Genomic DNA, 25,898 nt, shown 5'->3' with positions numbered 1-25,898 from the left:
CTCATATTGTGTTTTTTTGCCATTCATGCATGTGTTCAAAAGCTTATCTCCAGCTTTTCTCTTATCTCCCTATCAAATCAGCTGACCCCCCGTGCTGATTGGCAGCTGGTATAGTGAGCAAGCTCATCAGTGTTACCGGTGACTAAGCACCAGTATTAATTTCCGCAAAGGTGCAAGGCTTCATTTACACTTTCACCCAGCTATTGCACATCTTCCAGGCCATGTTGCATGAGGTTGTATAGTACTGTGCAAAAGTTTTAGGCAGGTGTGAAAGAATGCTTTCAAAAATAGACGTTAATTTATTTATCAATTTACAAAATGCAAAGTGAGTGAACGGAAGAAAAACTAAATCATATCCATATTTGGTGTGACCGCCCTTTGCCTCAGCATCAATTCTTCTAGGTGCACTTGCACAACGTCAGGGATTTTGTAAGCATATAGTCAGGTGTATGATTAAACAATTATACCAAACAGGTGCTAATGATCATCAATTCAATATGTAGGTTGAAACACAATCATTAATTGAAACAGAAACAGCTGTGTAGGAGGAATAAATCTGGGTGAGGAACAGCCAAACTCGGCTAACAAGGTGAGGTTGCTGATGACAGTTCACTGTCAAAAGTCATACACCATGGCAAGACTGAGCACAGCAACAAGACACAAGGTAGATATACTGCATCAGCAAGGTCTCTCCCAGACAGACATTTCAAGGCACACAGGGGTTTCCATATGTGCTGTCAAAGCTTTTCTGAAGAAGCACAAAGAAACGGGCAACGTTGAGGACCGTAGACACAGTGGTTGGCCAAGGAAACTTACTGCAGCAGATGAAAGACACATCATGCTTACGTCCCTTTGCAATCGGAAGATGTCCAGCAGTGCCATGAGCTCAGAATTGGCAGAAAACAGTGGGACCCTGGTACACCCATCTACTGTCCGCAGAAGTCTGGTCAGAAGTGGCCTTCATGGAAGACTTGCGGCCAAAAAGCCATACCTCCGACGTGGAAACAAGGCCAAGTGACTCAACTATGCATGAAAACACAGGAACTGGGGTGCAGAAAAATGGCAGCAGGTGCTCTGGACTGATGAGTCAAAATCTGAAATATTTGGCTTTAACAGAAGGGAGTTTGTTCACCGAAGGGCTGGAGAGCGGTACACGAATGAGTGTCTGCAGGCAACAGTGAAGCATGGTGGAGGTTCCTTGCAAGTTTGGGGCTGCATTTCTGCAAATGGAGTTGGGGATTTGGTCAGAATTAATGGTCTCCTCAATGCTGAGAAATACAGGCAGATACGTATCCATCATGCAATACCATCAGGGAGGCATCTGATTGGCCCCAAATTTATTCTGCAGCATGACAACGACCCCAAACATACAGCAAAAGTCATTAAGAACTATCTTCAGTGTAAAGAAGAACAAGCAGTCCTGGAAGTGATGGTATGGCCCCCACAGAGCCCTGATCTCAACATCGAGTCTGTCTGGGATTACATGGAGAGAGAGATGCAACTGAGGCTGCCTAAATCCACAGAAGAGCTGTGGTTAGTTCTCCAAGATGTTTGGGCCAACCTACCTGCCGAGTTCCTTCAAAAGGTGTGCAAGTGTACCTAGAAGAACTGATGCTGTTTTGAAGGCAAAGGGTGGTCACACCAAATGTGGATTTGATGGAGATTTTTCTTCTGTTCACTCAGTTTGCATCTAGTTAATTGATAAATATAATCTAATAACGTCTATTTTTGACAGCATTCTTACTTTACTGCAATTTTTCACTCCTGCTTAAAACTTTTGCACAGTACTGTAGTTTAAGAAACATTGTAGAAATGTATGACCCCTGACCACACGGGGTCGTGAATGTTCTCCGGTTGTTGCCCAGAAATGTTGTCTGCATACTTACATCAAGTGCGATTGTATGAGGTTCACTTAACTTAAAGTAACCAAAAAAACGTTTCACTCAACATTTTATTTGCGAATATGTCTCTGCAATGTAGGCTTATCTTATTTTACAGTTTCCCCCGGAGTCTATAAATCTGGGCTGTCACAACTTCACTTTATTACTGTGCTGCCCTGACAGTATTTGATGACCCGTGAATTTCTATCAGTTTACAGTTTAGTTTGCCACTTCCTGGTGAATATGCAGTAATTGTGTACTGATAATACACAACACATGCTGTTCACCTGATTGGTGCGTCCAGTAAGAACAGGAAGTGACCTCACTGCCCAGACACAGCTTTTCTCTGGTCCTGGCTATGCTATTGACCGCTTTAGCCAGGAGGGCTGGTAGGTAGTATGCCAGGGTGAGGTGGGTAGGAGAAGTCAGCTGGACGATCCTAAGCTCTCCACACACCAGTGCCTCCCTGTGGCTTCTCCAGCTCCTGCAGGTTGAGGTTGTGGATTTTTTTGTTTTTATTTTTTAATTTCACCAGCTGCATCAAATCCTCTTATTGGTGGACTTGCTGGGGGCTGAGGGGCGTTCTGGGATAGTGGTGCACAAATGAGTGGGTGGCTTTGAAGACATGCGCTATGGAGGACCCCTGTTTTGTCTTGATAATTTGGAGAAAACTAAAGGAAACTGCTCTGGTTAATCAGTGCAGTCTGTAGGGAGGGTGTTTAGGCGCTCTGTTGTGGGGGCTACAGCAAATCTCTGGCAACACTTCCACCCTCCCCCGCCCGTACCCATATTTCTGTCTGCTTGGCGTGTATCAACATGGCAGGCTATTAAAAGTCCCTCTGCACTTCCATTCCTAGGCTTTGACTGCATCTCCCCCCAGAGAGCCCCTGTTTTTCAGGAGGTGTTTTTCCCCCTCCGGTATCCCTTTGCGTTAGGCCAGATCAGCGCCGCAACCGCTGGAAGAATTAGACAGCTTTAGGGGTGGGGGTCTCGAGAGAGCGAGACTGAGGCTGGATTTAGAAAGATTAAAAATCGCAGCTAGGTTTATCTACACGCGAGGGTGAAGGGAAGTTTACAGAGACAGGAATGGAAAGTTTCTATTTAAGAAAGACGAAGCTGAATAAATTAAAGGAGATGCCAGGGCTGGCTTCTAGAACACAGACGGGTTACATAAAACCAAATAAATAAATAAATAAATACATTGCTTTTCATTGCATCAAAGGGAGGCCTTAAAAAGCATTCGTGTGAGTGGGGTTAACTGGCAGAATTCACTTTCCCCTCTTATCTTATGGCTGTGTAGTGCGTACAGTTCCTCATGGTCAAGATTTCACATCTCCCTGACTTCAAACCTAAATAAGAAAAGACCAACTGAAGCCCCCCAAAAAGTATTGTTCACCCTTTCCTCGACTGCAGCAATTTGTTAACTCCAACACTGCACTGACACAGTGAATACACACACACACACACACACACACACACACACACACACACACACAAATGGGCCAATTCACACGAGGACAAACATTTAATTTCAGCAAACATTCAGAAACATCCTGAAAATACTCCAGTGTGAATAGGTACACAGGGACATAGCTTGAACTGGAGTTACCACTGAGTTTGCGCTTTTAATTTGACCTTGTCCCCATATGACTGTAACCAGACTCTGAAATGTGCTTTTTTCCACACCCTTCTACACTGACTTTATCATCTTCTCTTTTTTCTTCCCCTCTTCCTCTCTCTCTTCCTCTTCCTCAGTTTATTCCTCCTTTTACAGTGATGCACGGAGAGAATTAATCCGCGTACATTTCTGTTTTCCAGGTTAAGCACGGGACAGAGCCGGAGTGGAGCTCCCGGGAGAAAGGGGGTGCAGGATTGAGGGTTCAGGGTGGGGATTTGGGAGGAGAAGTGGTGGGGGTGTGGAGTGTGGGGGGATGGGGGAGGGGGTGGTGATGTTTAAAGCCGGTTAATAAGTTACCCATAAAAATCTTAATCCCACAAACTCTAAATCCCAGTTGATCCCAGTCCCTCTCTCCACCTTGCCACAAAGAGGTCCAAGGATTTAACCCCCACCCCATCCCTCAGGAAAGAAAAATATAAATATAAAAAACCTGACAAAACTTTTTTATTAAAAAGGACAGCCTTTTATTTGATCTCAATTTTCTCTTTTTTTCCTTGCACCTGTTTTTTCTTTCATTCTGTTTTTTTTTCTCTCTCTCTCTCTCTCTCTTCTCTCTCTTTTTTCCGATGCTTGAATAGAAGTGGATCAAAAAGGTAAAGACCACAAATGAACATAAAACCACAGCTCCCCCGTCCCGTACCCAAACCTCCTCCTCCTCCTCCCCCCTTTTCCGCCTTCCCGCCTCTTCCCTTCTCTTCCTCCCTTCCCCCCTTCCCCTTCTCCAAACCCAGCACCTTGTGTTGTGCTCATGTTTGATGTCAATCTCCCTCCTTCCCCCTCCCTTCCCCTACTCTCTCCCTCTCTTTTTCTCTCTCTCTTTTTTCTATTTCTCTCTTATAACCAAGACTCTGAAATTCTTCCAGATTGGTCTTTTTTAGTTTTCGGCAGTACAATCCCCGTCCGCCCGCCCCCCCCACCCCCCCCACCCCGCTCTCTATACACACAACACACACACGCACACGCACATGCACATGCACATGCACACGCACACACACAAAAACACACTCACACTCACAACACACAACCCAAGGGGGAAAAAAACTGAAATCCAATTGAAATTTGAACCCAAATTAAATCCATCTAAAAAATTAAATACATAAAAAAACTTGCTGCTATACATCATTTTCTTCTCTTTCTAACTATCCTGGGTTCAAGTTCTTATTTTATTTTTTTCCTTCCCTGACTGCAAGATTTTTTTCCTCAGTTTAACACACCTCTCTACACGATTATTAATTTCCGATTGTCTCTCAATGGCTTGACTTCCTGCTTATCCACAATTGGTCTTTCCAGTGAATCTTTTTCTAGATCTCTCTTTCTTTCTCTCTCTCTCTCTTTCATTCTCTCTCCCCCTTTTTCCTTTGCTTCCTTTAGGATGATTCCCTGTTTTTTATTTTGTTCATTTTAGTATTTTTATATTAATAATAAAAAAAATAAAAAATAATAAAAAACCCCACTGTGTTATGCAGTCCAGTCAACAAACCTCTCTCAACCTCCTCCAATCATTTCGGGTGCTTCAGTGTGTCTGTATCTTCTCTCCAAACCTCTCATCCAATCAGCTCCTTTTTTTCTAATCTCTCATGTCTCCATGGCAACCAGTTCCAGGTTCTCTGGGCCTACCTCAACCAATCACCTTCGGCCACTCTTTTTTTATTATTTTGTATATAATTACCCCTCTTGTTGACTTTTTCCCCTGTTTTTGTTTGTTTGTTTGTATGTGTGTTTGTCAGTGTGTTGCGTTCAGTTTGTTTGGTTTTTGCTTTTGTTTGTTGCTCTGATTCTGGCGTGCGTCTGCAGTCGGGAGGTTGAAGGTCACCTGCAATGACAACCAAGCGCTGACCGTTTCGAACCAAAACAAAATCCAAGCACCTCAGCCCTGCCCCCCGTTCTACCCTGCTGGGATTGTCTACTGTCTCTTTCACTCTTCCACTTTTTCACCATCTTTAAGCGTGAAGCAAGCGATACTAAATTATTCTTCTTATTAATGACTTAGCAGACATCTTCATCCAAAGCGACATATGGGTTTAACAAATGCTAACACACAACATGATTTATAGAGATGTTATCCTTGAATTGCAAAATCACCATATTAAAAAAAAATCCACTACACATTTCAAAGAAACAGAACTGCAGTGTAAGAGAAGATTAGAATAACAGAATAGTTTACAGGTGTAATCTGAATGCTCATCTTAAAGAGAAGTATAAAATTACAGGGGAAGATGTACAGAACAGTAATATTGTGACCTACGCCCCACACTTTTTCAAGTGATAACATGTCAGCGGGAACATGTCATTGCAAACGACCACAACCTCGTCCTTTCTCTATACCCTGTCTCTCTTTTCTTTCCCGCTCTCTGTCTTCGTGTATATTTATGTATCTATCTTTTTCTTTTCTTTTTTTTCCCCAGTTGACTTTTTTTCTTTTCCAACTCCCACATTCGATCCCCACCAGCTATGATTTCCTCCCTCCTACAGAATGTTACCGCCCTCCGTCGCTTCCTCAGCGTTTTCCTCTGACCTTTGAACTCGTGTTTCGTTTCACAATATCTTGATTTCCTGCTTTTGTGTTTATTGTTTTTGGATTTTCATGCAACACCAAACCTCCCTCGTCCTTCCCCCTATCCTCATGTGCCCTAACCTCCCCTATTATCCCTTCCAACACATATATATATATATGAGTATATATATATATACATGAGTGTATATATATATATATATATATATATATATATATATTTACTTATTGTTTCTTTCTTTCTTTATGATAAATTTGTGTTGGCGTGTCTGTTGATTTGATTGCTTTTGTTTCTTGGGATGTATTTTGCTTCTGTTTGCGGTTTTGTTTAGGAACACAGACTGGCTGAAGTACTGTACCATCAGAGGTGATCTGGGGGGATCAGGGATGGGGGGGGTTGTAAGGGAAATGCTTTGAGCTAATGCTAAATCTGAAGACGGAATTGAAGTTGTTGAATTGGAGCAGCCATTCCATCTCTACCCTCCCTCTTACTGTACTGTACGTTCACAAGTAAAAGCACTGCTGCCATATGTTGTCAGGAATGGACCATTTCTATATGACCTACAGGCCTGATATTCTGGAAACAAACATGCGCTATATTTTCATATCTGCTAAGGGATTTGGTGAATGTAAAATTGCAACACTGAGACTACACAACTGATATTTTAGAGCCGGCAAACTAGGGATTCATCTATAAGAAGACTAAATACCAAGTTTAGTACCAAGATTTATTTATTTATTTATTATTTATAACTGTTCTTGAGCACAGTTTTCTTCAGTAAGTATAGTGTCATTTGAAGGGGACCCAAAGGCGCTGAACATTAATCCAGTGCACAAGCTGCCCACACCCACCGTGACACACCAAGTTAACAAAGCTTAAGAGTAACAATCCCTCCGCAGGGACCTTTGATATCTGCTGTTATTTTTTTATTTTTTTGGTTAGTTTTTCTTCTGGGAAAGGAACCTGGAGTTACAGCTGTTGATTTAATTTGTTAGATTCATGGCAAATTATATGCTTCTCATTGATACCAAATAGAGAGGAGAGCTGGCTCCAGGGTGACTTAGTTGCAGATCTTGCAGTTCGGGACCTTTGACAGGGGCAAAGAAATCAGCACTCTGGACAGCGGCACTGGGATTAGATCCGGAGGCATTTCAGCACCCCGGACAGAGGCACACCGAGGACTGGAGTCTGCCTCACTGGCATCAGACTTTCAGCACCTTGGTCAGGGACAGAGGGACAAGCTTTATACACAGACATGTTTTTGTCCACTACCTGTACATGCTTATAAACAGCTATAAATACCCATTAAAAGAACTCTGACCTTGGACTGGGGCAGGTTTGAACAATAGAAAGACAAATGTACTGGTCAGGATAGCCCAATGTCCACCACAGTGCTCTAATATAGACGCTGAGCTGAATAATCCCCACGAAAATACAGTGAAGCTGACTCAGAGCTCCGCAGCGTTAGAATGTCTTAGAAACTGAGCAATTTACTTCACATGGCTTTTATTTTAACTCCAAGAAGATGCCTGCTGCAAAACAATGTGCCTAGCTCTCAGTACAAAACTAAACCCCCTGCAGAGACAGAAATCCAGTGGCTCTGCGGACTGCTAGACATGGATTATGCCATAGAAGTGGATGATCTTTTAAAACCTGTATTTCAACCCAGATAACATGGCCTGCCAACATCTGGGGGGAGCATCATTAGATTTGGGGTGACTGGGCAACAGAAATACAAAAGCCAATCACATGTGCAGGCAATTGAACTATATTGTACTATACATTATGCAAATGTACAGTGAGGGAAAAAAGTATTTGATCCCCTGCTGATTTTGTACGTTTGCCCACTGACAAAGAAATGATCAGTCTATAATTTTAATGGTAGGTGTATTTTAACACTGAGAGACAATAACAACAACAAAATCCAGAAAAACGCATTTCAAAAAAGTTATAAATTGATTTGCATGTTAATGAGGGAAATAAGTATTTGACCCCTTCGACTTAGTACTTGGTAGCAAAACCCTTGTTGGCAATCACAGAGGTCAGACGTTTCTTGTAGTTGGCCACCAGGTTTGCACACATCTCAGGAGGGATTTTGTCCCACTCCTCTTTGCAGATCCTCTCCAAGTCATTAAGGTTTGGAGGCTGACGTTTGGCAACTCGAACCTTCAGCTCCCTCCACAGATTTTCTATGGGATTAAGGTCTGGAGACTGGCTAGGCCACTCCAGGACCTTAATGTGCTTCTTCTTGAGCCACTCCTTTGTTGCTTTGGCTGTGTGTTTTGGGTCATTGTCATGCTGGAATACCCATCCACGACCCATTTTCAATGCCCTGGCTGAGGGAAGGAGGTTCTCACCCAAGATTTGACGGTACATGGCCCCGTCCATCGTCCCTTTGATGCGGTGCAGTTGTCCTGTCCCCTTAGCAGAAAAACACCCCCAAAGCATAATGTTTATTATTTTGTGTTTCTTCCATTTGCGAATAATCGCACCAACTGTTGTCACCTTCTCACCAAGCTGCTTGGCGATGGTCTTGTAGCCCATTCCAGCCTTGTGTAGGTCTACAATCTTGTCCCTGACATCCTTGGACAGCTCTTTGGTCTTGGCCATGGTGGAGAGTTTGGAATCTGATTGATTGATTGCTTCTGTGGACAGGTGCCTTTTGTACAGGTAACGAGCTGAGATTAGGAGCACTCCCTTTAAGAGAGTGCTCCTAATCTCAGCTCGTTACCTGTATAAAAGACACCTAGGAGCCAGAAATCTTGCTGATTGAAATGCGTTTTTTTCTGGATTTTTTTGTTGTTATTCTGTCTCTCACTGTTAAAATACACCTACCATTAAAATTATAGACTGCTCATTTCTTTGTCAGTGGGCAAACGTACAAAATCAGCAGGGGATCAAATACTTTTTTCCCTCACTGTATATAAGCAGAGTTATATTTGAATGACATTTTACAACTCCCCCCACACCCAAATGGCTTCAGATGTCATTGACGAGGTTCTGTTTTGCAACTCCCTGGAAATCACTCTGGGGGCTTTGGGGGAAAATTAGAAAAATATCATGCAGATAAATGAAAGTGCAAAGTTGCTGCTGTGGTTTTGGTGCAGTATTTCCAGAATATCAGCCTGTATACCCAGTCAAGGACTTTTGAACTTTGATGCTAACATGAGTTGTCAGATAGTGATGGAAAAGGTAACTGTTAAAGGACAAAGGTGTAATGGATGCCACTTTATGGGGGGTGGGGAGAGGGCAGTTTTCTTTATATTTACAGTATTTGGCACCCTCAGATTTGAGCCACGATTGGATTCAAAAAAGCTGTGAAAAATCTCTGTCCGGGATTCCTCAAAATAATTCCCATGTTAGATATTTAGGAAACACACACATACTGGCTAATTCATTTGTATTTTCTTCCAGCCTCTCAACCCAGCCTGTGCGATTTTACCAGTAGAACCACACCAGTCATTATACATTCTCCCACAGCCAGCCAAGCTTCGCAGTATGAAACCGACTCGGTACAGACATTTGCCAGCGACTTAAACAGCCCAAGATTTACATTGTTGTTGTTTTTTTTAATACACCTCACCGCCCTTGCCTTCTCAAAAGTAATGATCCTAAACCAGTCCTTCATATTGATTTTGAATCACATGGCTGCTTAAAACCATCAGTACAGCACGTCCTCACTTCAGGTGAAGTGCTTTTAGAACAAACTGAACAAGGAGGACAAATAAAATTGAGCTTTAGAAATTCTCTTGAAATAATCCACAGTTGTATATCTGAAGGGGATCCAACTCAGACGTATTGAGTTTAACATTTTAGTGGCATTGTTGCTGTTGCTTAATTAACAGCATTTACTTGATGATTCCATTTTATAATAATAATATATTGGTGTATTTAATGAGAATACACCTCACCATAGTTGGAAATCTAGAGGTATCTGCTTGAGATTCATGAAAACAGTGGACATGACATTTAGAGAATGCCACAGATTGTAAATTCTGAGAAAGATAGAAAAACTGACGTACCTATCATTGGCCTTTTGGTTGAAGTTGAAGTAAAGGGTCTGTGGTTTTGTCCATCAGAGCCCAAGTTCACGCTTTGTGAGACTGAAGTGGGTTCAGTAGGGGCTGGAATACTGAAATGTCAATATGTGTCAGTGACACAATGGTTTCTCTACAGTAGCCCAATTCATGTCTGAGGCCAGCTTGAGTTCAAACTGCTTTGCGGTAAAGCCGGACGCCCAATTGTGGGGCTCAAATCTCAAAGACAGTATTGTCTCAGCTGTGAATCGATTGTGGGAGTGGAGAAAAAAATTGAACTGAGATTTTAGTATGGCCTTAGCTTTTACTGATGCATTGGTTTTAGCACAGAAAGAAATGTGTGCATAGCTAGTATTGTGTCTGAGGTCTTTCCTCTGAATTAATCCTGCTATTCTTCCAGTATTCCAGCAGGAATTCTGGGACTAGAAGACTGGATTGTAGTTCTCTGCATGGGGGGAGGGTGGAGGGACTTGTCTAAAGATTGACCCAGGCTTTTCTCTCGGTATCAGAGGCTGAGAACCAGCGGGTTCTGTTTTTGGGTTTTAGAGTTTGCCTTATCTGCATCCTTTCTTGAGCTGCTTCGCATTCTATTTCTTGTTCTCTCTCTCGCTCTCTCTCTGTGGAAGAGCTACAGCCATGACTCTGTCATCTTACCGATTGGTTACAGAGTGTGACAAGGATTTACATCCTCCCCCACCCCCCCCAGTTTGAATTGACCTCCCTAATTCGTCACAAGGCCCTGCCTGTCTGTATTAAGACCTTCTGCAAAATCAATCCAAATCAATTTTTGTATTTGTATTTCTTTATTTCCTCCCTGACCTTTTTATGTAAATGTTTTTTCTTTTCTTCTTCTTATCACCCAAAGTCATGCCCCTTTCCTTTTATTAGACATCCCAACTTCTTCGCTATTAAACATCCCAACTTCTTCGCTATTAAACATCCCAACTTCTTCGCTGATAACAGCCTGCACTGCTGATGTTCATCACAAATGCCCTTCAGCCCCCTGCTCCCATCCTCCCCTCCTCCACCCCACCCCTCCACCTGCCATTCCGCACCGCACACGCATTGTTCAGAAACTGCCTAGTAAAGTACAGGTGAGACCGAAAGTGTAGAAGGAATCTCGGCATCTAGGGAAAGTGTTTATGCTGCCCTCTGCTGACGGAAGTGCACAAATGCAAGCAAGGGGGCGGCTGATGACTAGAACCCAGTTGGCACAACTCTTTCCTCACTTGCGGGTACAGGTCGGCCTAATGGCAGGGGCGGCCCTCTGGACAGCTCCGGCCCGGGTCCGAGGGGTTAAATTCCTCTCTCTAGGTGTGTGCTCAGTGTGACGGACAGACCCTCGAGCTCTGCCGCCGTGTGTAGCTGCTTGTTGGTCCTGCAGATTACCTTTCAAGCAATCTGGGATTGGGTGAAGTTGATGTAGGTATTTGTTATGGTGATTCATTATTATTATTATCATTGTTCTTATTATTAGCCTTTAGCTGTTTGCTAGGAGCCTGATCAATACCCTGCATGTGTGCGTTAGTACCTATAACTGTACATCTGTGTAACATGTTTGTGTGTGTGTCTGTGAGTTTCTTTGAGTGTGAGTGTGAGTGTGTGCGTGTGTGTGTGTAAAATGTATTATTATGTATTATTATGCCTTGAATTGCTTTGTATTATTGCACTTTGTATTGCACTTATATTTTGTAAGTCGAAAAAGAAATTAATAATAATAATAATAATAATAATAATAATAATAATAATAATAATAATAATAATATATGTTTGTATTTAAATATATATATAAATATGGGCTGTTGAAAGATTTTGTTTTTCTACTCCAGGCACCTTCAACCATTAACATTTCCCTTTGACTTTTAAAGACGAGCCACTTGCTTTTGCTTTTACGAAAGAGAGAATGAAACCCCTAAAATGTCTACTGAGCTGGCGAGCACTTCGCGGCTGTCCGTTCCGGGAGCAGTGACTCATCCTGATGACTCTTATTCCACAGACCACGGCTTGTTCTGTTTGTGTGTCGCTTTGATAGATTTTTGTTTCCCCCCTCCAGTGTTTTTCCAATACCCCTGGAAGGCCCAACGCTCACACTTGCGGTCTCAGCAGGCCTGGGGGGTACTCTGATCGGGAGCAAACCCAGCCCACCGCTTCGTTTAACACCCTCCTCCCCTACCGAGCAGCTGTAGAGCCCAGCAGAAGGAGATCTACCTGCCTGGCCTTACTCAGTGCTTCCAGTATAGGGTTCACTGTGCTGAGATGAGCCAAGATAGAGCAGTAGTTCCCATTTCCTCCCTATAGCCATGCTTCGAGGTAGGCGGGGCAAGGGGAGGAAACCCCTCATTGGCTTTCTCACAATCACCTGATCCAGAGGCCTGCCCAATGGCGAAGTCTGTCCGCAAAGTGCTTGTAACAGACGAGGGAGCTGAGAAATCATCTGCAGCCTTAAGTGGCTCACAGGGCTGTGGCTTATCTCTCTTTAGCAGTAAGCTGATCAGAACAAGACTGCCCTGTAGTCCACACAGCTTGACCCCCCCCCCAAAGAGATCCTGCCATTTTTCTAGCTGGGTTGGCCAGACAATTGAGAGGACCATACTCAAAAGCGGTACGGCAGCGGTGTCACTATTGGGATGGGGTCCCTCGATTAGCGGGTCCAGAACCCCCAAACCTTCCCGTTTCTTGGAAGTGACCTGGCGCTGAAATCTGACACTTGCACTTTCGAGCGGTTCTCTTCCATTGTGTGCTGATCTGCCCTTCATGAAACCGAGCGTGCTTGCTTCGCGGTGGCGCCCCAGATCGCTGTAATGTAGCCCTCATCAACCTCATTAACAGAAGGAGTCCATTGCTGATCCTTTCTTTATCTTCCTGCAGTCAGGGGGCCATCCTAGCAGAAGTAAAGAAACGCACACGCACACGCACACACACACACACACAGAGCTAGGCTGGTATGTGTCCAGCAGTCAGCTATACCTCTGCCCAGCTGGGGTGGGAAGAGAGTAGAGATCACTTTGCACAAGCTGTGACTGTGTGTGTGAGATAGCACGGTGCATCTAAGCCCGGTTGCTTGCCCCAGATATCACATTTAGTCATGTATGTGGAGGGGAAGGGTTTAGATTGATTATATTGGCGTCTCCAGTGAGCTGTTTGAGAGGTAAGGGCAGGGTGACACCAGTACCAATAGCGGTCTGGTTATAAGCAGTTATTGGCAGCATTGATGTTGGTTTATTCTGCAGTGAATAAAAATGCCAAAGCTGCATTTATTTCCTGTGAACTGTGGAGCTATAGTACTTCTGGCTAAAGGGTCCATCCCATTGGATCTGACCTGGAGTGCTCTATTTAGATGCCTTACCTCACCTTCTCCCCATTTAGTTAGAAATTGTATATGCACAACTAGGGAAATAGGCAGCATAACAGATTTTAATGATGCTGTGAAGTAGATAAGCCACTTACACTTGGGTTGCAGTTACAGACGTACAGGAAGAAGAGCTGTTCCAAATTCAAATTATCGACTAACTCGCATGAACTTGAACCGACCAGTGATTTGCGATCTCGTCATCACAGTTTGAGATTCCCCAAGTGTCTGCTTTTAATAGGCAAACAGATCTGGGGTGTTTTGCGTTGTTTGTTCTTGTCTCTTGTTTTCCTATTTTCCTGAGAAAGGGAATTAAAAGTCTAGCGTTTGCTCCAACACTGAATGAAATCCAATCTTAATCCCACTTATAGGTGACAGGTGTGATATCTTCAGGCGAGGATCCTTATGTAAAATAAAACATCTTTGAGGAAGTGTGGCACGGCATAGAAGTTGGCCACTGTCTCTAAAGCCATGGGGGAGGTTATAAGTGCAGAAACCATTCTTGCATCCGGCTCAGTAGTCAGTGCAGGTCGTAAGGCAGTTATGGTTATATATGCCGATTTTCCAATAAACAAAGACAGATGAATTGCTATCACTGCTGGGCCAGGACAATTGATGGGAATTAGGCTGGCATTATTGGAGGCATGTTAACTTGGCCTGTTGTGCATATCTGTGTGGAATAAATGCCTCGATTTTCAAACATGACGCAAATTAACCAAGATTGAAATGGCAGTGCCGGACACACTCACAAAATATGTGTTCTATTAAGCCGTCACAGTAAGACCTCAGTGACTGTGGAAGAGAGCTGGATTATATGTTTTTTGGTTTGCCCTCTTTGTAGCATAAAAACAAGATCATCCAATCGTGTGCTGATTTGGACACTTTAAGAGTCGTGCTTTGTAGGAGAGAAGGGAGATTAATAGACCGCAGTTATACATAAAGGTCCAGACGAGGGTCTTAAATTTCTCATTTGCAGGGAAAGAAACCGAGGGGGGTGGGAGGAATTAAATGACAGCGACATAGAGCCCAGCAAGTCATGTTCAACCTGTTGTGTCAAACGGATTCTCTGAGATATGTAAATACGTAAATAGCAAAAGCCCAGTGTCAGCTTTAGTGTCGACAACATCATAGTCCCGGGGAAAGAACTGGAGCAATTAACACGTCCGTCTCCACAAGGGAACAAGAAGTTTCAGGCTGCCTCTTGATCCAAGACTCTGTTGCGGTTGCTGACGATCCTGTTGGCACCACCAGCCACAGCATGGTTTGGTGACGCACCCAAGATATCCCCCAGTCTTTCGTGCCAAGAAGTGACTATTATCACACAAGACTGGACCCTCTATCAGCCACCCACCCACCCATCCACCTCCATCCTGTTCGCTTGTGTGCTGGCCTGAGCCAGTCTTCTTACCGGCTGTGCTGAAGCAACTGGCCCTGATCTGTCAGACCCATTTCGGATGCTGCAGATCTGCACATCTCCAGCACATCCCAGGAAATCAGTTATTATTTTTACTCCACGTTTGTCTTTTACCCAGTTGTCATCTTGTTAATTCATGGAGAGGGCCTTTTGATTCTTCAAAAAATAAGGAATGGACCCATTTTCTTGAGGCAGTGATCTCTAGAGCTGTCTTGGGGGATATCCAGAGAGTTGTGCTATCAGGAGAGGCCTGTATTTTTAGGCTGTTATCAGTGTTTGCCAGTATCCTGTCCCAGACAGAGGGCCCTGCAAGGTTGCTGTAGGATCCACCAAGATCTATATGCCACAACATGGTGGTATCAAGTCCCACAGGACAAATAGATGCTATATGGACACTGACTGAGCCATGGTCTTCGCAAGACCCTTGGTGGAAATTCTGCAGGGGGGATATCCCCGTCCAGATAACAGTGGAGATTGTAGCCATTTCTTGCCAAGATCAAAATGGATTATCTAGAACAAGACAGATTGAAGCGTTGGTGAACTGTGAGCAAGCTGTCAAAGACTGTACAGCCATCCACCACTGAGACCAACTTGATGGACTGTGGGATCCTTCTTGTGCCGTAGAATGTTCTTCTCTTATGGGACCTTTGTCATGTGCAGGTCACGGCCAGTAGAGTGTGACACCAGGGAGCAGATGTAAATTCTGAGCCCTTTTTCAGAGGAAGTGAAACAGCATTCTTGCCCCGGACACATTTTTTAGCACGTCCTGTCTCCTCTTGCCTTCAACACTAACAGAGTGAGTTTTGTGCCCCTGGGAGAATCGGGGTTGACGGAGCCAAAGGAGACAAGGGGAACCCCAGCTGGATTTTTTGGCCCATGATGACAATACCAATCGCTGGAGTTTGAACATTTCATCTACCTATAATCCTCAACCCAAACAGACAGGACTCTAATATAATGCTCCTCCAATCCAGCAGTGATCCAGTTAGTTTTATTGGCTGCCTCCCAAGTCACATATACCTTAAGACTGGGAAAACATGTTACTTCTTGATCAATTAACTTAATTAAGGGACTTCAGCTCCAGGAGGGAAAGTCAAAAGTTTTTTCAAATGATCTTGAAATCACTAGATTTTCCTAAATTCCTGTTTAAGGGAATTAAATTGCTTCTGGTGATAATGAAAGAGACTCTACCAGGATGAAGGCTGGAGGCCTCTACTCTAATAAGACCTCTTGACCAGGCTGAAAAAATCCACTACAGACGTGGTGCCTGTTTGTCCTGAAAAGTTTGCACTTCTGCTCTCCTCTTGTACGGTGAGGTTTAGAAACTCCCGAGTGGAAGGAGATGACAAGATTTCCAAGGTTCTAGTCCAAAAATAATGCTAAAGAAAACCCCAAAGCTATCAATCAAGTCTTTCCAATGAAGCGAATCTGAAGAATGACGAGGCAATCAACATGCCAGCTAGTGGCGTCTTATAAAATATGCCCTCCTAATAATGAGGAACAATTAGAGCTGTTCTCCAACTAATACATTTAGAGGTAATGCTTAAATAAAGCCTTTAATTAGGCATTTTAATTAGAAAAAAGCTCAAATGGCACAGTATCAGGTCTGATTAATAAATAACTCATTAATTAAAAAAAAAAAACAGATGCTATGTCTTGAAATAAATATATAACTCCCTTGAACATCAATTAATTAGTTCATAAAAGTGACAGGAATTATTTAAGTAATTTAGTATTTCTTTTTCTTTTTTATTCAGCCAGTCCTGTTCTTTATTGCAGTAATTCTATGTAAAGTTTTGGATACAGTGCTCTGAGAAAACCGAGGAATCCAATTAACAATGATATCTCTGGCTTCAGTATTCTGCACGTTCCCAGCTAAAGAAATAACATTGTGGCAACACTGCAATGATGTGAAATCAGAACAAACTGATGTCATGGCACCAGCAATCTGTACATCAAAAACGTTATAAATTGACACAAATAACTGCATGGAAGATTAAGAAACACAGATATCAAAATACAAGGAATAGGGACCGTTAAAAATGTAAACAAAATATACTGCATACATGAATGCAAAATAATACAATTGCTCTGGATATGTATTCATCTAGAGAGGGACCTATGAAAGCGTGCAGGCAACGTCATTGTGCCACAAGCAGAGCACATTAACGACTCTGTTAACACAACGCTGCCAGAACACAGTGTGCCAGCTGGGTTGTTTCTGTTTTTACCCATTTAACAAGGACGAAATGCCTGTTCCTGGCGGTTATGCTAAACACTATATCCTTTATAGCAACCTTCATGTTGTGCTTAGCTAGTGTTGATTGCTCGGCAGTCTTATATGGTTTGCACAGAAAAGGCTAGACGGACAGTTGGAAGTTTTGGAATCGCCAGCCAGGTCAGGTGATTGAGATTCACATTTAAACGTCACAGGGCCTCGCTCCTGTGTTCCACACAAATCTTGTTTGAGATCCTAGATCTTCTATCAGGTGTGTTTTTCCCGCCGGTTCCTTTTTTTGCCTTACCTGTTGCAGTGAAATGATTTGGATGTTGTTTCCTAGGAATGCTATAGATTGATACTGATTCAAGGAGTGACACTTAAATTTGCGAGGGCCTGTATTGATTAACCAGTGCTCAGGTGGGGGGGCGTGAGATACAGGCTCAAGTCCAATCCAGTCAGGCCGGCTCCACAACCGCTCAGAAAGCTTAGCCCCATTCTGATCTTCCTTGGAGATAGAGTGCTCAGTCTAGTGCTACAGAAACCAGACCGAAGCAATTGTATTTTATTATTCAGTCCCTCACTTGAATCCACACCAGAATTTAGCTCACGTCTGCAATAACCAACCAGAGGAAATATACACACGTACAAACACACACAAACAAAACTGCTGAAACCACAACAATAACTACCTGAACTTAAAACAAGCATCGCGTACATCTGTATTTAATTAAAGCTAAGGCAATTATTGAACAGATCTGCTAGGTTGCTCCAGGCATTGGAAATGAAAATAATAATAACAGGGAAAAACAGAAAGAAAAAAACAATAGTGCAAGGCTCAGCAAAACACAACGGGAAAATTGAATCACAGCACAGTCAAATGTAACCTAAAGGTCCACTACAGTGCAGCAGTGAATGTTGACAGCGCTGTGTTTAAAGCAATAGGAAATGCTGGTTTTACAGCTGCCTTTATGAAGAACAGACAACAAGATCAAGGCCTGCATTTTATAGCAGCCCCAAAACGCATTCGATTGACAGTGTGGCTCCGCACTCAAACACCGCTGCCGTGTAAACAGAATGGCATCCGTACTGTGAGATCATCAGACGGCAGCAAACACATTCTTTGGAGACTCTAATTGTATTTAAACCACCAAGCACCCTGTTTTTGTGGCACTGGCCTGTAATGTTCCTTCAAAAATGGATCAAGGTCTAGCCCACATCTGGCAGCTGTTTAATAATACGGGCCAGTTTGAGGTTGTATAATCTCAGCGTTGCCACATTTAAGCTGCTCGATGATGTCACAAAGCAGAGTCAAGTTCTTTTTCCTGATTGGTTGTACTCATTGTTGCTGATCAAAGCAGCCATCTTCGGGGTAACTTTTGACAATGGAGACAAGCCCACTGCTGTAAGCACCTGGTTGTTTTTGCAGTGCTCTGTATGTGGTGAACAAAACGGACAGATGTTTAGAATAAATCAAACACTTCATTAAACAGAGAAATAAAGAGGAGTTATATTCTGGCAGCAGCATTTTTATTTTAAACAATGCAGCACCAATGGGAGCAGAAGTGAACCTGGAAAGTTTTGTACACAGGGAAACTGTTGAGTAGTGTTTGTATGTCTGACTGTGGGCCTCTCACTCTGGTCTGATCATTGGGGACCTGAGTCAAACGCTGGCAACAAACCAGTGGATAATCAATCTAGAGCCATTTCCCTGTAGTGCTTTAACACGGGCGGATCTGCTCTCGGACAGGGAGTGATTTGATTAGGGAGTCAATAAGGTTAGGAGCATCGTGCTTTTAATGGGCCCCCAGCCTGCTCTCAAATCCGGCCAGCGGTTGACACGCCAGTGATGGGCGATGATGAAGCGAACTAATTTCGTTCAGCACGGGGTCGAAGGAAAAGCAAAAGGGAGTGCGTTCCTCATAATCATATCTAAAGCAGGTCGGACGGGGGGCCTTTTAAGTTGATAGATATGCGGTGATGGGGATTGTTTTTTCAAGGAGGGTGTCTAAGCCAACCAGGCTGTGGAATTTAAACCTCTCAAGAGGGTTTTAAAACGGCAGCAACACATTGATGACACTCCCCATGAAAAAAAATCCCCAGTTCCTGTCCTGGCTTTGCTTTTAAATGGCTATCTGACTCTGAAGGCCTTGCACAGAAGAATGCAAGGTGATGGCACTGTTGTTGGGATGCAGTAGTTGTAAAGGGTCTGTTTTTGCAGGAGTGTTGTTAATTGATGTTAAATTGATGGCGGAACCTCCCTTGTGCTGATTGGAATTCCTTGGCAGATGTTTGCATTGTATGGGATGGCTAATCGTCCCTTATAAAGGTTGACTGGAGCACAACGTGATGATATGGCAGTACAGTAAAGTCCAGGGAAGCAATGATTAACCCTAAACGTGGCTATTATTAAATAAGGTTTCTGGAAAATAAGTAATTTACTTCATAAGTAGAAAATGTTGAGCTTTTGTACTCGTCCTGAAGGGTCCAGAAGTTTGCCTACCAGAGAAAAGGTGCTGGTGTTGGGGGGGGGGAGCTTGAGTAACGTTGCTGGGAGGCTTGAGTTGAGGAGCCAGTGAGTCAGGTGAAGTGACCAGGTTGCCTTTTAGGGAGCACTTACTTTCCCGTAAGTGTGATGTCAGTTTATAAAATGTGTTCTTCATTGAGTTTTCACACAAGATTGCATTTGCCGGTCACATCTCAACCATGTCCTTCCTGTATTGAACTCTTTCACACCTGCCTGAGGATTTTTTTTTTTTTTTTGCTCCCCCCTTCTATATCCAATATGATGCAGTTGTATCATCAGCTGTAAGAAAAGTTGGTTAATTTGCCTGATCACAGACGTTAGTAGGAGTGACTCAGTAAAAGGGGGTTGGCAGTTCTGTTGGGTTGCAGTTATCGATGGGTTGATACTCTTTTGCAGTGTGATAAGTGTAATACTTTGTGTTGGACTTGTTCAAAGAGGTGAGGTCTGTTTTGACATGAGAACATGCTGGCCTCTGAAAGTGTCCCGTGCTATCATGGAGAAATCGCTCAGTGAGCTGAGAAGCCCAGGCTAGCGCTTTTATCAGTGACCTGGGGCTTATTGTCCGATACAGACGGATGCGGCTTCACGTGCCTGCCTGCATGCCTGCCTCATCTTTCCTTCCCAGACAGACTGGAGAACAGACTTGCGAGACTGCTTCTCGGCTCATTATATAACAAAAAAAACAAGAGGACAAAAGCGTATTCAGAGCCAGACAGGGCTGCAGTGTGAAACTTGGTGGTGGTGCCCAGTCGGGATGCCAGACACTTTCTTTTCCAGGGCTCACAGCCGGGGCAACTAGACAGCCCCAGGCCCTTAGGTGGTGCCAGTTTGGCTGCCCATTGCAGCCCATGTCACACTGTATTACTCCAGCCTAGATGCCCCTTGCTGGCTGTATAAAAGTCTGAGTCCAGACTCACAGGCTGCTTGCTTCTCCACTAGTGATGCCTGATGGGATTTTAAAGCAGAGCATTAAGCTGACACTCTTATGTGGTCCACTAAAAAATAACTGTTGCCCTATTTTTATTTTTCACTTTATTTTATTTATTTTATTTGATTTCTATATGTTTTAACGTTCACAGCTTCTCCTGACTTGAAAAACTTTTTGCTTTCCATCCGAGGAATCCTATACTTAAAATTCTGCCCCCTCCACACACACTTTTTTCCATTTTCCATTCTGAGACTCTCAGAATATGAGCCCTTCTCTAAAATCTCCTCAACTACCCTTAAGCAAGGTTACCCTAGCACATTTCCCAGAGGGTTTTTGCACTTTTAACATGTATTTTCTAAGGTTTGTACAATAGTTTTACTGTGGGTTCTTCACTGTTCTTTACGGCCCTCTTCTGTGATTGAACCATGGTCTACCATAGTCAGCATGCCTTAAAAAGATGTATCATTGTGTATTATGGTATTCCTAGGATTCAATGTAGTAAAGGCATGCTGAACCCAGAGGAAAACTGTATAAACTATGGTAAAACCACAGTAAAACCACATGTTAAAACTGCAAAACTCCTGTGGTAAAATGACTTGCATAAGGGTACACTCTTTATCAAGACACTTCAGTATGAACCCCCCCTTGAGTTGAGTGACTGAGCACCGACACTTGGATCTCTCCCAAACACAGCATGAGACATCCCCCCCCCTCTCCTGCAGTTCGCTCTTAACTTTGCCTTGCTCTCTCCCTCTCCCTCCACCCCCCACTTCAGTCCTGCAGTGACCAACACGGCCTTGTCTTTCAGTCCTGCCATTGCTCTCTCAAACCAGGATTGTTTTGCCAAAGTGACCCCGCTGTTCTCTACCACTACTAACTCACCAATGAACCTGGAATTCCTGCTGCATCTTGCATTGCTTTTCTCGCAAACATACATGCTATATATGTATATATGTATGTATATATATATATATATATATATATATATATATATATATATATATATATATATATATATAAATAATTATGGGTATATATACCGGACATACCAATTGTTTGCTTGGTTCTGTTTTTGAATGTGCACTGCTGTCATCTCTCAATTTCACTCTCATCTGTGTTTTTGCTTCTTTTTGTTCTTTTCTTTTCATTCCTTTCATTTTCCTTCAGATGGGCATCTGGGTACCTCCACTAAACATTGTTCTTCTTTGCATTCAGTTTCCCTGGGAGCCTATTTTTTCCTTCTCCTCTCTCTGACTGCAGCAGCCCGGTTGCCACGGGGGTAACGGTGTCATTGTGCTCTTATTGTTCCAAAAAGAAAGAACGTGACCAAAAGAAAGAAAGAAAGAAAGAAAGAAAGATATATACAGTAACCTTGCCACTTGCTCCCCCCACCCTCCTGCCCCAGTAATGGAGCACTGATGTATTTTTGCTTTTCCTCCACTTATAAGGTGTTTGAGATAAAATCAGCTGTGTGGGGCAGCCTGGATAAGACAAACGGAGCGATCGGACATGAAACTACTCCTTCCTCCCCTTCCAACCCTGTATCCCCTTTATCCCCCCCCTCAAAATCCACCATACCTGCGGTCTTCATGGCAGAGTCATGGCTGTAACACGATCGAGAACATGGCAGAACTAGGGCCGAGGAATGAGCCACTACTCATAATCCTGTCTGGAGCTAAAATGGGAAAGAGGATACTTTGGTGTTCATGTACTAGGGATGTACACACACACACACACGTACCGCATGGCTATTCCGTATCTGAGGTATGATGGTGAATCAGATAGTTTGGATAGACCTTTATGTAGAGAGAGAGTGAGAGACGGATGTTAAAATCTGACCTGGGAAATTACTTTGTGAAGTCAATTCCATTGCTTTCAACATGTGCTCTCCAATCTTGGTGCTTGTCCGGTTTCTTCTGCATTTCTCTCTTGTTGGTTCTACTTAGTTACAGGCCCAACCTTTTCCCAGATCTTAGCAGCAGGAAGCCGCTATACACAGGGCGGGGCAAAGTCCACATCACTTCCTGCTTTGTAGCCTATAGGTGATGGCTGTGTCTTGGATCAAACCCAACAGCCAGTGCCCTAGCCCCATTTAGAGTCACCACAAACAACAAAGTGAGTGGTGTGCCTTAACCTCACTGTCTTCAATGTCACATAGAAACAGATGCCAGTGTCCCACAGGGCAGAGTCCCTGTTCTTGCTTTTTGAGGACTGGGGGACACGCCAATAGCATTTTGACAGTTGCAACTATGCCAGGGCGGGAGGGGGGGCATTTTGAGATGCACGTTGCCTGATGCAGTGTACTCTCGTGAACCCTGCCCCTTAAGTTATTAGTCCAAATGAGGGGATATGTAACCTTATTGCAATGTATGGCTCTCCACACTGAGGGGAGAAACAAAACATGTTTGTGCTTCCTGGCAATCAGCTGTGTAAAGATTTATGTCTGGGGTCTTTTTTATGTTGTAAGAGCAAGTAAGACAAGGAGAACATTAAGCAGAATCAACATTATACAAAACAACTCTTCAGACTAGGAAGACCACACACGACATATAACAAATGAAAATGGCAAAGCCAGCCGCTGTGTAGACTGCACCATTTAGCATCGCTCCCTGTATGTGGCAGTTAAATGGTTCCCCTTTCAATTGCTGGGAGACAAAGATGTTCACAAGTAATTTGACTGATGTTTCAGTTCAGCCGCTCCAGAAAGACCAGATCAGAGTCCTTTCCCAGCATCCAAACAAAGCCTTATGCTATTAGACCAGCAGTTTGAAATTTGAACCTGTCAACGTGGAAGTATGAACTAGGATGAAAGGAGATAAAATCCCAGCAGGGCCATCATTGCGGTCATGCTGACCAATTTGTGGGCTCTGTTTAGGAGACTTTGATGACGTGAGCATGTTTTACTTCATGATGCATTTATTCAATTATTAACCCCCATAATCACTGTTTCTTTCCACCCACCTCCCCACTCCCCCACCAATCCCACCCGAGTTCTGCATTAAACAAGATGTATCCCTATATTTGTGTGTATGTGTGTATGTGTCTCTGCGTGTACATTGATGCCCAATAGTGTCTACAGCCTCATTGCTATCAATCATAGAGTACTTAAACACAGCTGTTTAGCTATTTACTTCATTCACAAAAAGTGCATTCTTTCAGTAGAGGTTGTGGCTGTAAGGACAAGATGCTCTTTAGTCAAGTCTAGCCTTGGGACTAGAACAACTCATAGGTACCAGAGGAATAAGGAGCTATCATGTCTAGCAGAAGGTGCAAAATGTTTCTTGTGCTTTAGAGAGTGACATTTTTTTTTGTCCCTTACTTACCTACTCAAAAAGGACCCATTTATTGTAGCAACCATGCCCAGAACAGTTGGGTCCAGATATAGTCAGACACGTTTGGGCACCACTTAGGACTCCTAGTGCATAAGCTTACGAGGCACAACGTGAAAAAAAAAATGATGTCCTTTTCTTTTTCCCTATCAATTTATCCCTTGTCTCTCTGTTTTGTCTCTCTCTCTCTCTCTCTCTCTCTCTCTCTCTCTCCCCCTCCCTCTCTCTCTCTTTCTTTCTTTCTTTCTTTCTTTCTTTCTTTCTTTCACAACCCCTCCACCTCTTCACTCCCTGCCTCTTCTTTCCTTGTCGGTTTTGTTTCCCCCTCTCTCCCCTCTAACTCCCACCCTCCACGGCAGTCTTTGTGTGTCCCGGCACACTGTTGAAAGTCCAGAGTGCAAGTTCCATTCAGGAATCGGAGCACCAAGCCGGCGCCTGGTGCAAGGACCCCCTGCAGGCCGGGGACCGCCTGTACGTCATGCCTTGGACACCCTACCGCACGGACACCCTCACCGAGTACGCTTCGTGGGATGACTTCAAGCAGGGGCGCCCCACCACGACCTACCGCCTCCCTAACCGCGTCGATGGGACGGGCTTCGTGGTGTACGACGGAGCGGTGTTCTACAACAAGGAGCGCACCCGGAACATCGTCAAATACGACCTGCGTACCCGCATCAAGAGCGGGGAGGCCATCATCACCAACGCCAACTACCACGACACATCGCCCTACCGCTGGGGCGGCAAGTCCGACATCGACCTGGCCGTGGACGAGAACGGGCTCTGGGTCATCTACGCCACCGAGGCCAACAATGGGAGGCTAGTGGTCAGCCAGGTAAAATAAAAAACCTCTCTCCTTTGCCCCTTCCCCTCTCTGCCTTCACCACCATGCTGTTTAAGCAGGAATCATTTCACATTACAGAATGCTGAGTCCTCGATATAGATCATGCTAATACTGAGCAATCAAGTGTATAATTTGTTTGAAAATATGTGGAGATGTGTTAAATGCATCAACTAAAAATCAGCAATCAGTGCCCAAATTGCTATGAGTGCTTCAACTTGAAATTGCTATGAATGCTTCTACTTGCTGCCATTGCTTTATTGCCAGACGGCGCCCTGACAATTCACATTCATAAATAGAATTCCTCAAAATAAAATAATGTAACATACTGCGGGGTTCCGGCGCCAGAGAAACATGAACCCAGGTCTTCCGCGCCACAATGCAATGCACTTTCCACATCACTAAAAGGCCCAGCTCTCTTCACGAGGTTTCAGAACAGCTACACTACTCCACCTCCCTAGTAGTCAGAGTAGGTCCTCGCACTGCTCCTATATCTCCTACCCCGAGACGGACCGACCCAGGCTCGGCATCCCACCACTGACACCAGTGTAACGGACTGTGGGGTTCCTGCCACAGTGAGACTCAAACCCCATTCTTCTGTGACCTTATTGAAACCCTCTTAACAAAACTTAAGTTTTTTGTTCTTCATTTTAATCTTTCTTTTTATTAAAGCTTGTTTTTCAGATTAAGTATATATCCAAATCTTTTGACCACCATGTGAAATGACTAGGCTATAACCGCAAACAAATCAGTACAGCAAAGTCAGGCTCGTGAAAGTAAGGACGAGGCAGAGAATGCAGCAGCATCTCAGGAAAAGTTGCTCCCCCCTCTCTCTGACAGTCCAACTCGAAGTAATTTCAGGAGCCCGGCGCCCGCCTCTCCGAAATTGAGTCCGCATTGACCTTATCTTCTGGACTTCTGAATTATTATAGTTCAGAGCAGATAAGAACAAGTTGTACATGGTTAGGAGGTCTGCCTGGAGCGGACATAACAAGCGGGTTATCTCACGCGTTATTAGAGGGAGAGAGAGAGAGAGAGAGAGAGAGGCGGTTACTAGGTGACGGATTTTTCACCTTCAAAGTAAATGTCAGTTTCCCTCCATCTCACAAAACACCTGTAGTGAAGGAGGTAGCCTGTAAGTCGCATAATTAAGCTGTCAAGTTTCAGGTTTTTTTTTGCTTTGAAAA

General features: G+C 43.8%; 1 protein-coding gene across 1 annotated transcript in view; it reads left to right on the top strand.

Annotated features, from left to right (window-relative positions):
* Positions 1-12,408: 12,408 nt before the first annotated feature.
* LOC136753801 (adhesion G protein-coupled receptor L1) overlaps positions 12,409-25,898 on the top strand; it is a 77,085-nt gene continuing 63,595 nt past the window's right edge. Inside the window, exons 1-2 of the mRNA XM_066710192.1 lie at positions 12,409-12,418; positions 24,233-24,705. Of these exons, the coding sequence (XP_066566289.1) occupies positions 12,409-12,418; positions 24,233-24,705 (483 nt within the window). The remainder of the gene's footprint in view (positions 12,419-24,232; positions 24,706-25,898) is intronic.

The sequence above is a fragment of the Amia ocellicauda genome, chromosome 7 (assembly GCF_036373705.1).
Source record: "Amia ocellicauda isolate fAmiCal2 chromosome 7, fAmiCal2.hap1, whole genome shotgun sequence".
Lineage (NCBI taxonomy): Eukaryota > Metazoa > Chordata > Actinopteri > Amiiformes > Amiidae > Amia > Amia ocellicauda.
This window is presented reverse-complemented; position numbering and strand designations above follow the sequence as displayed.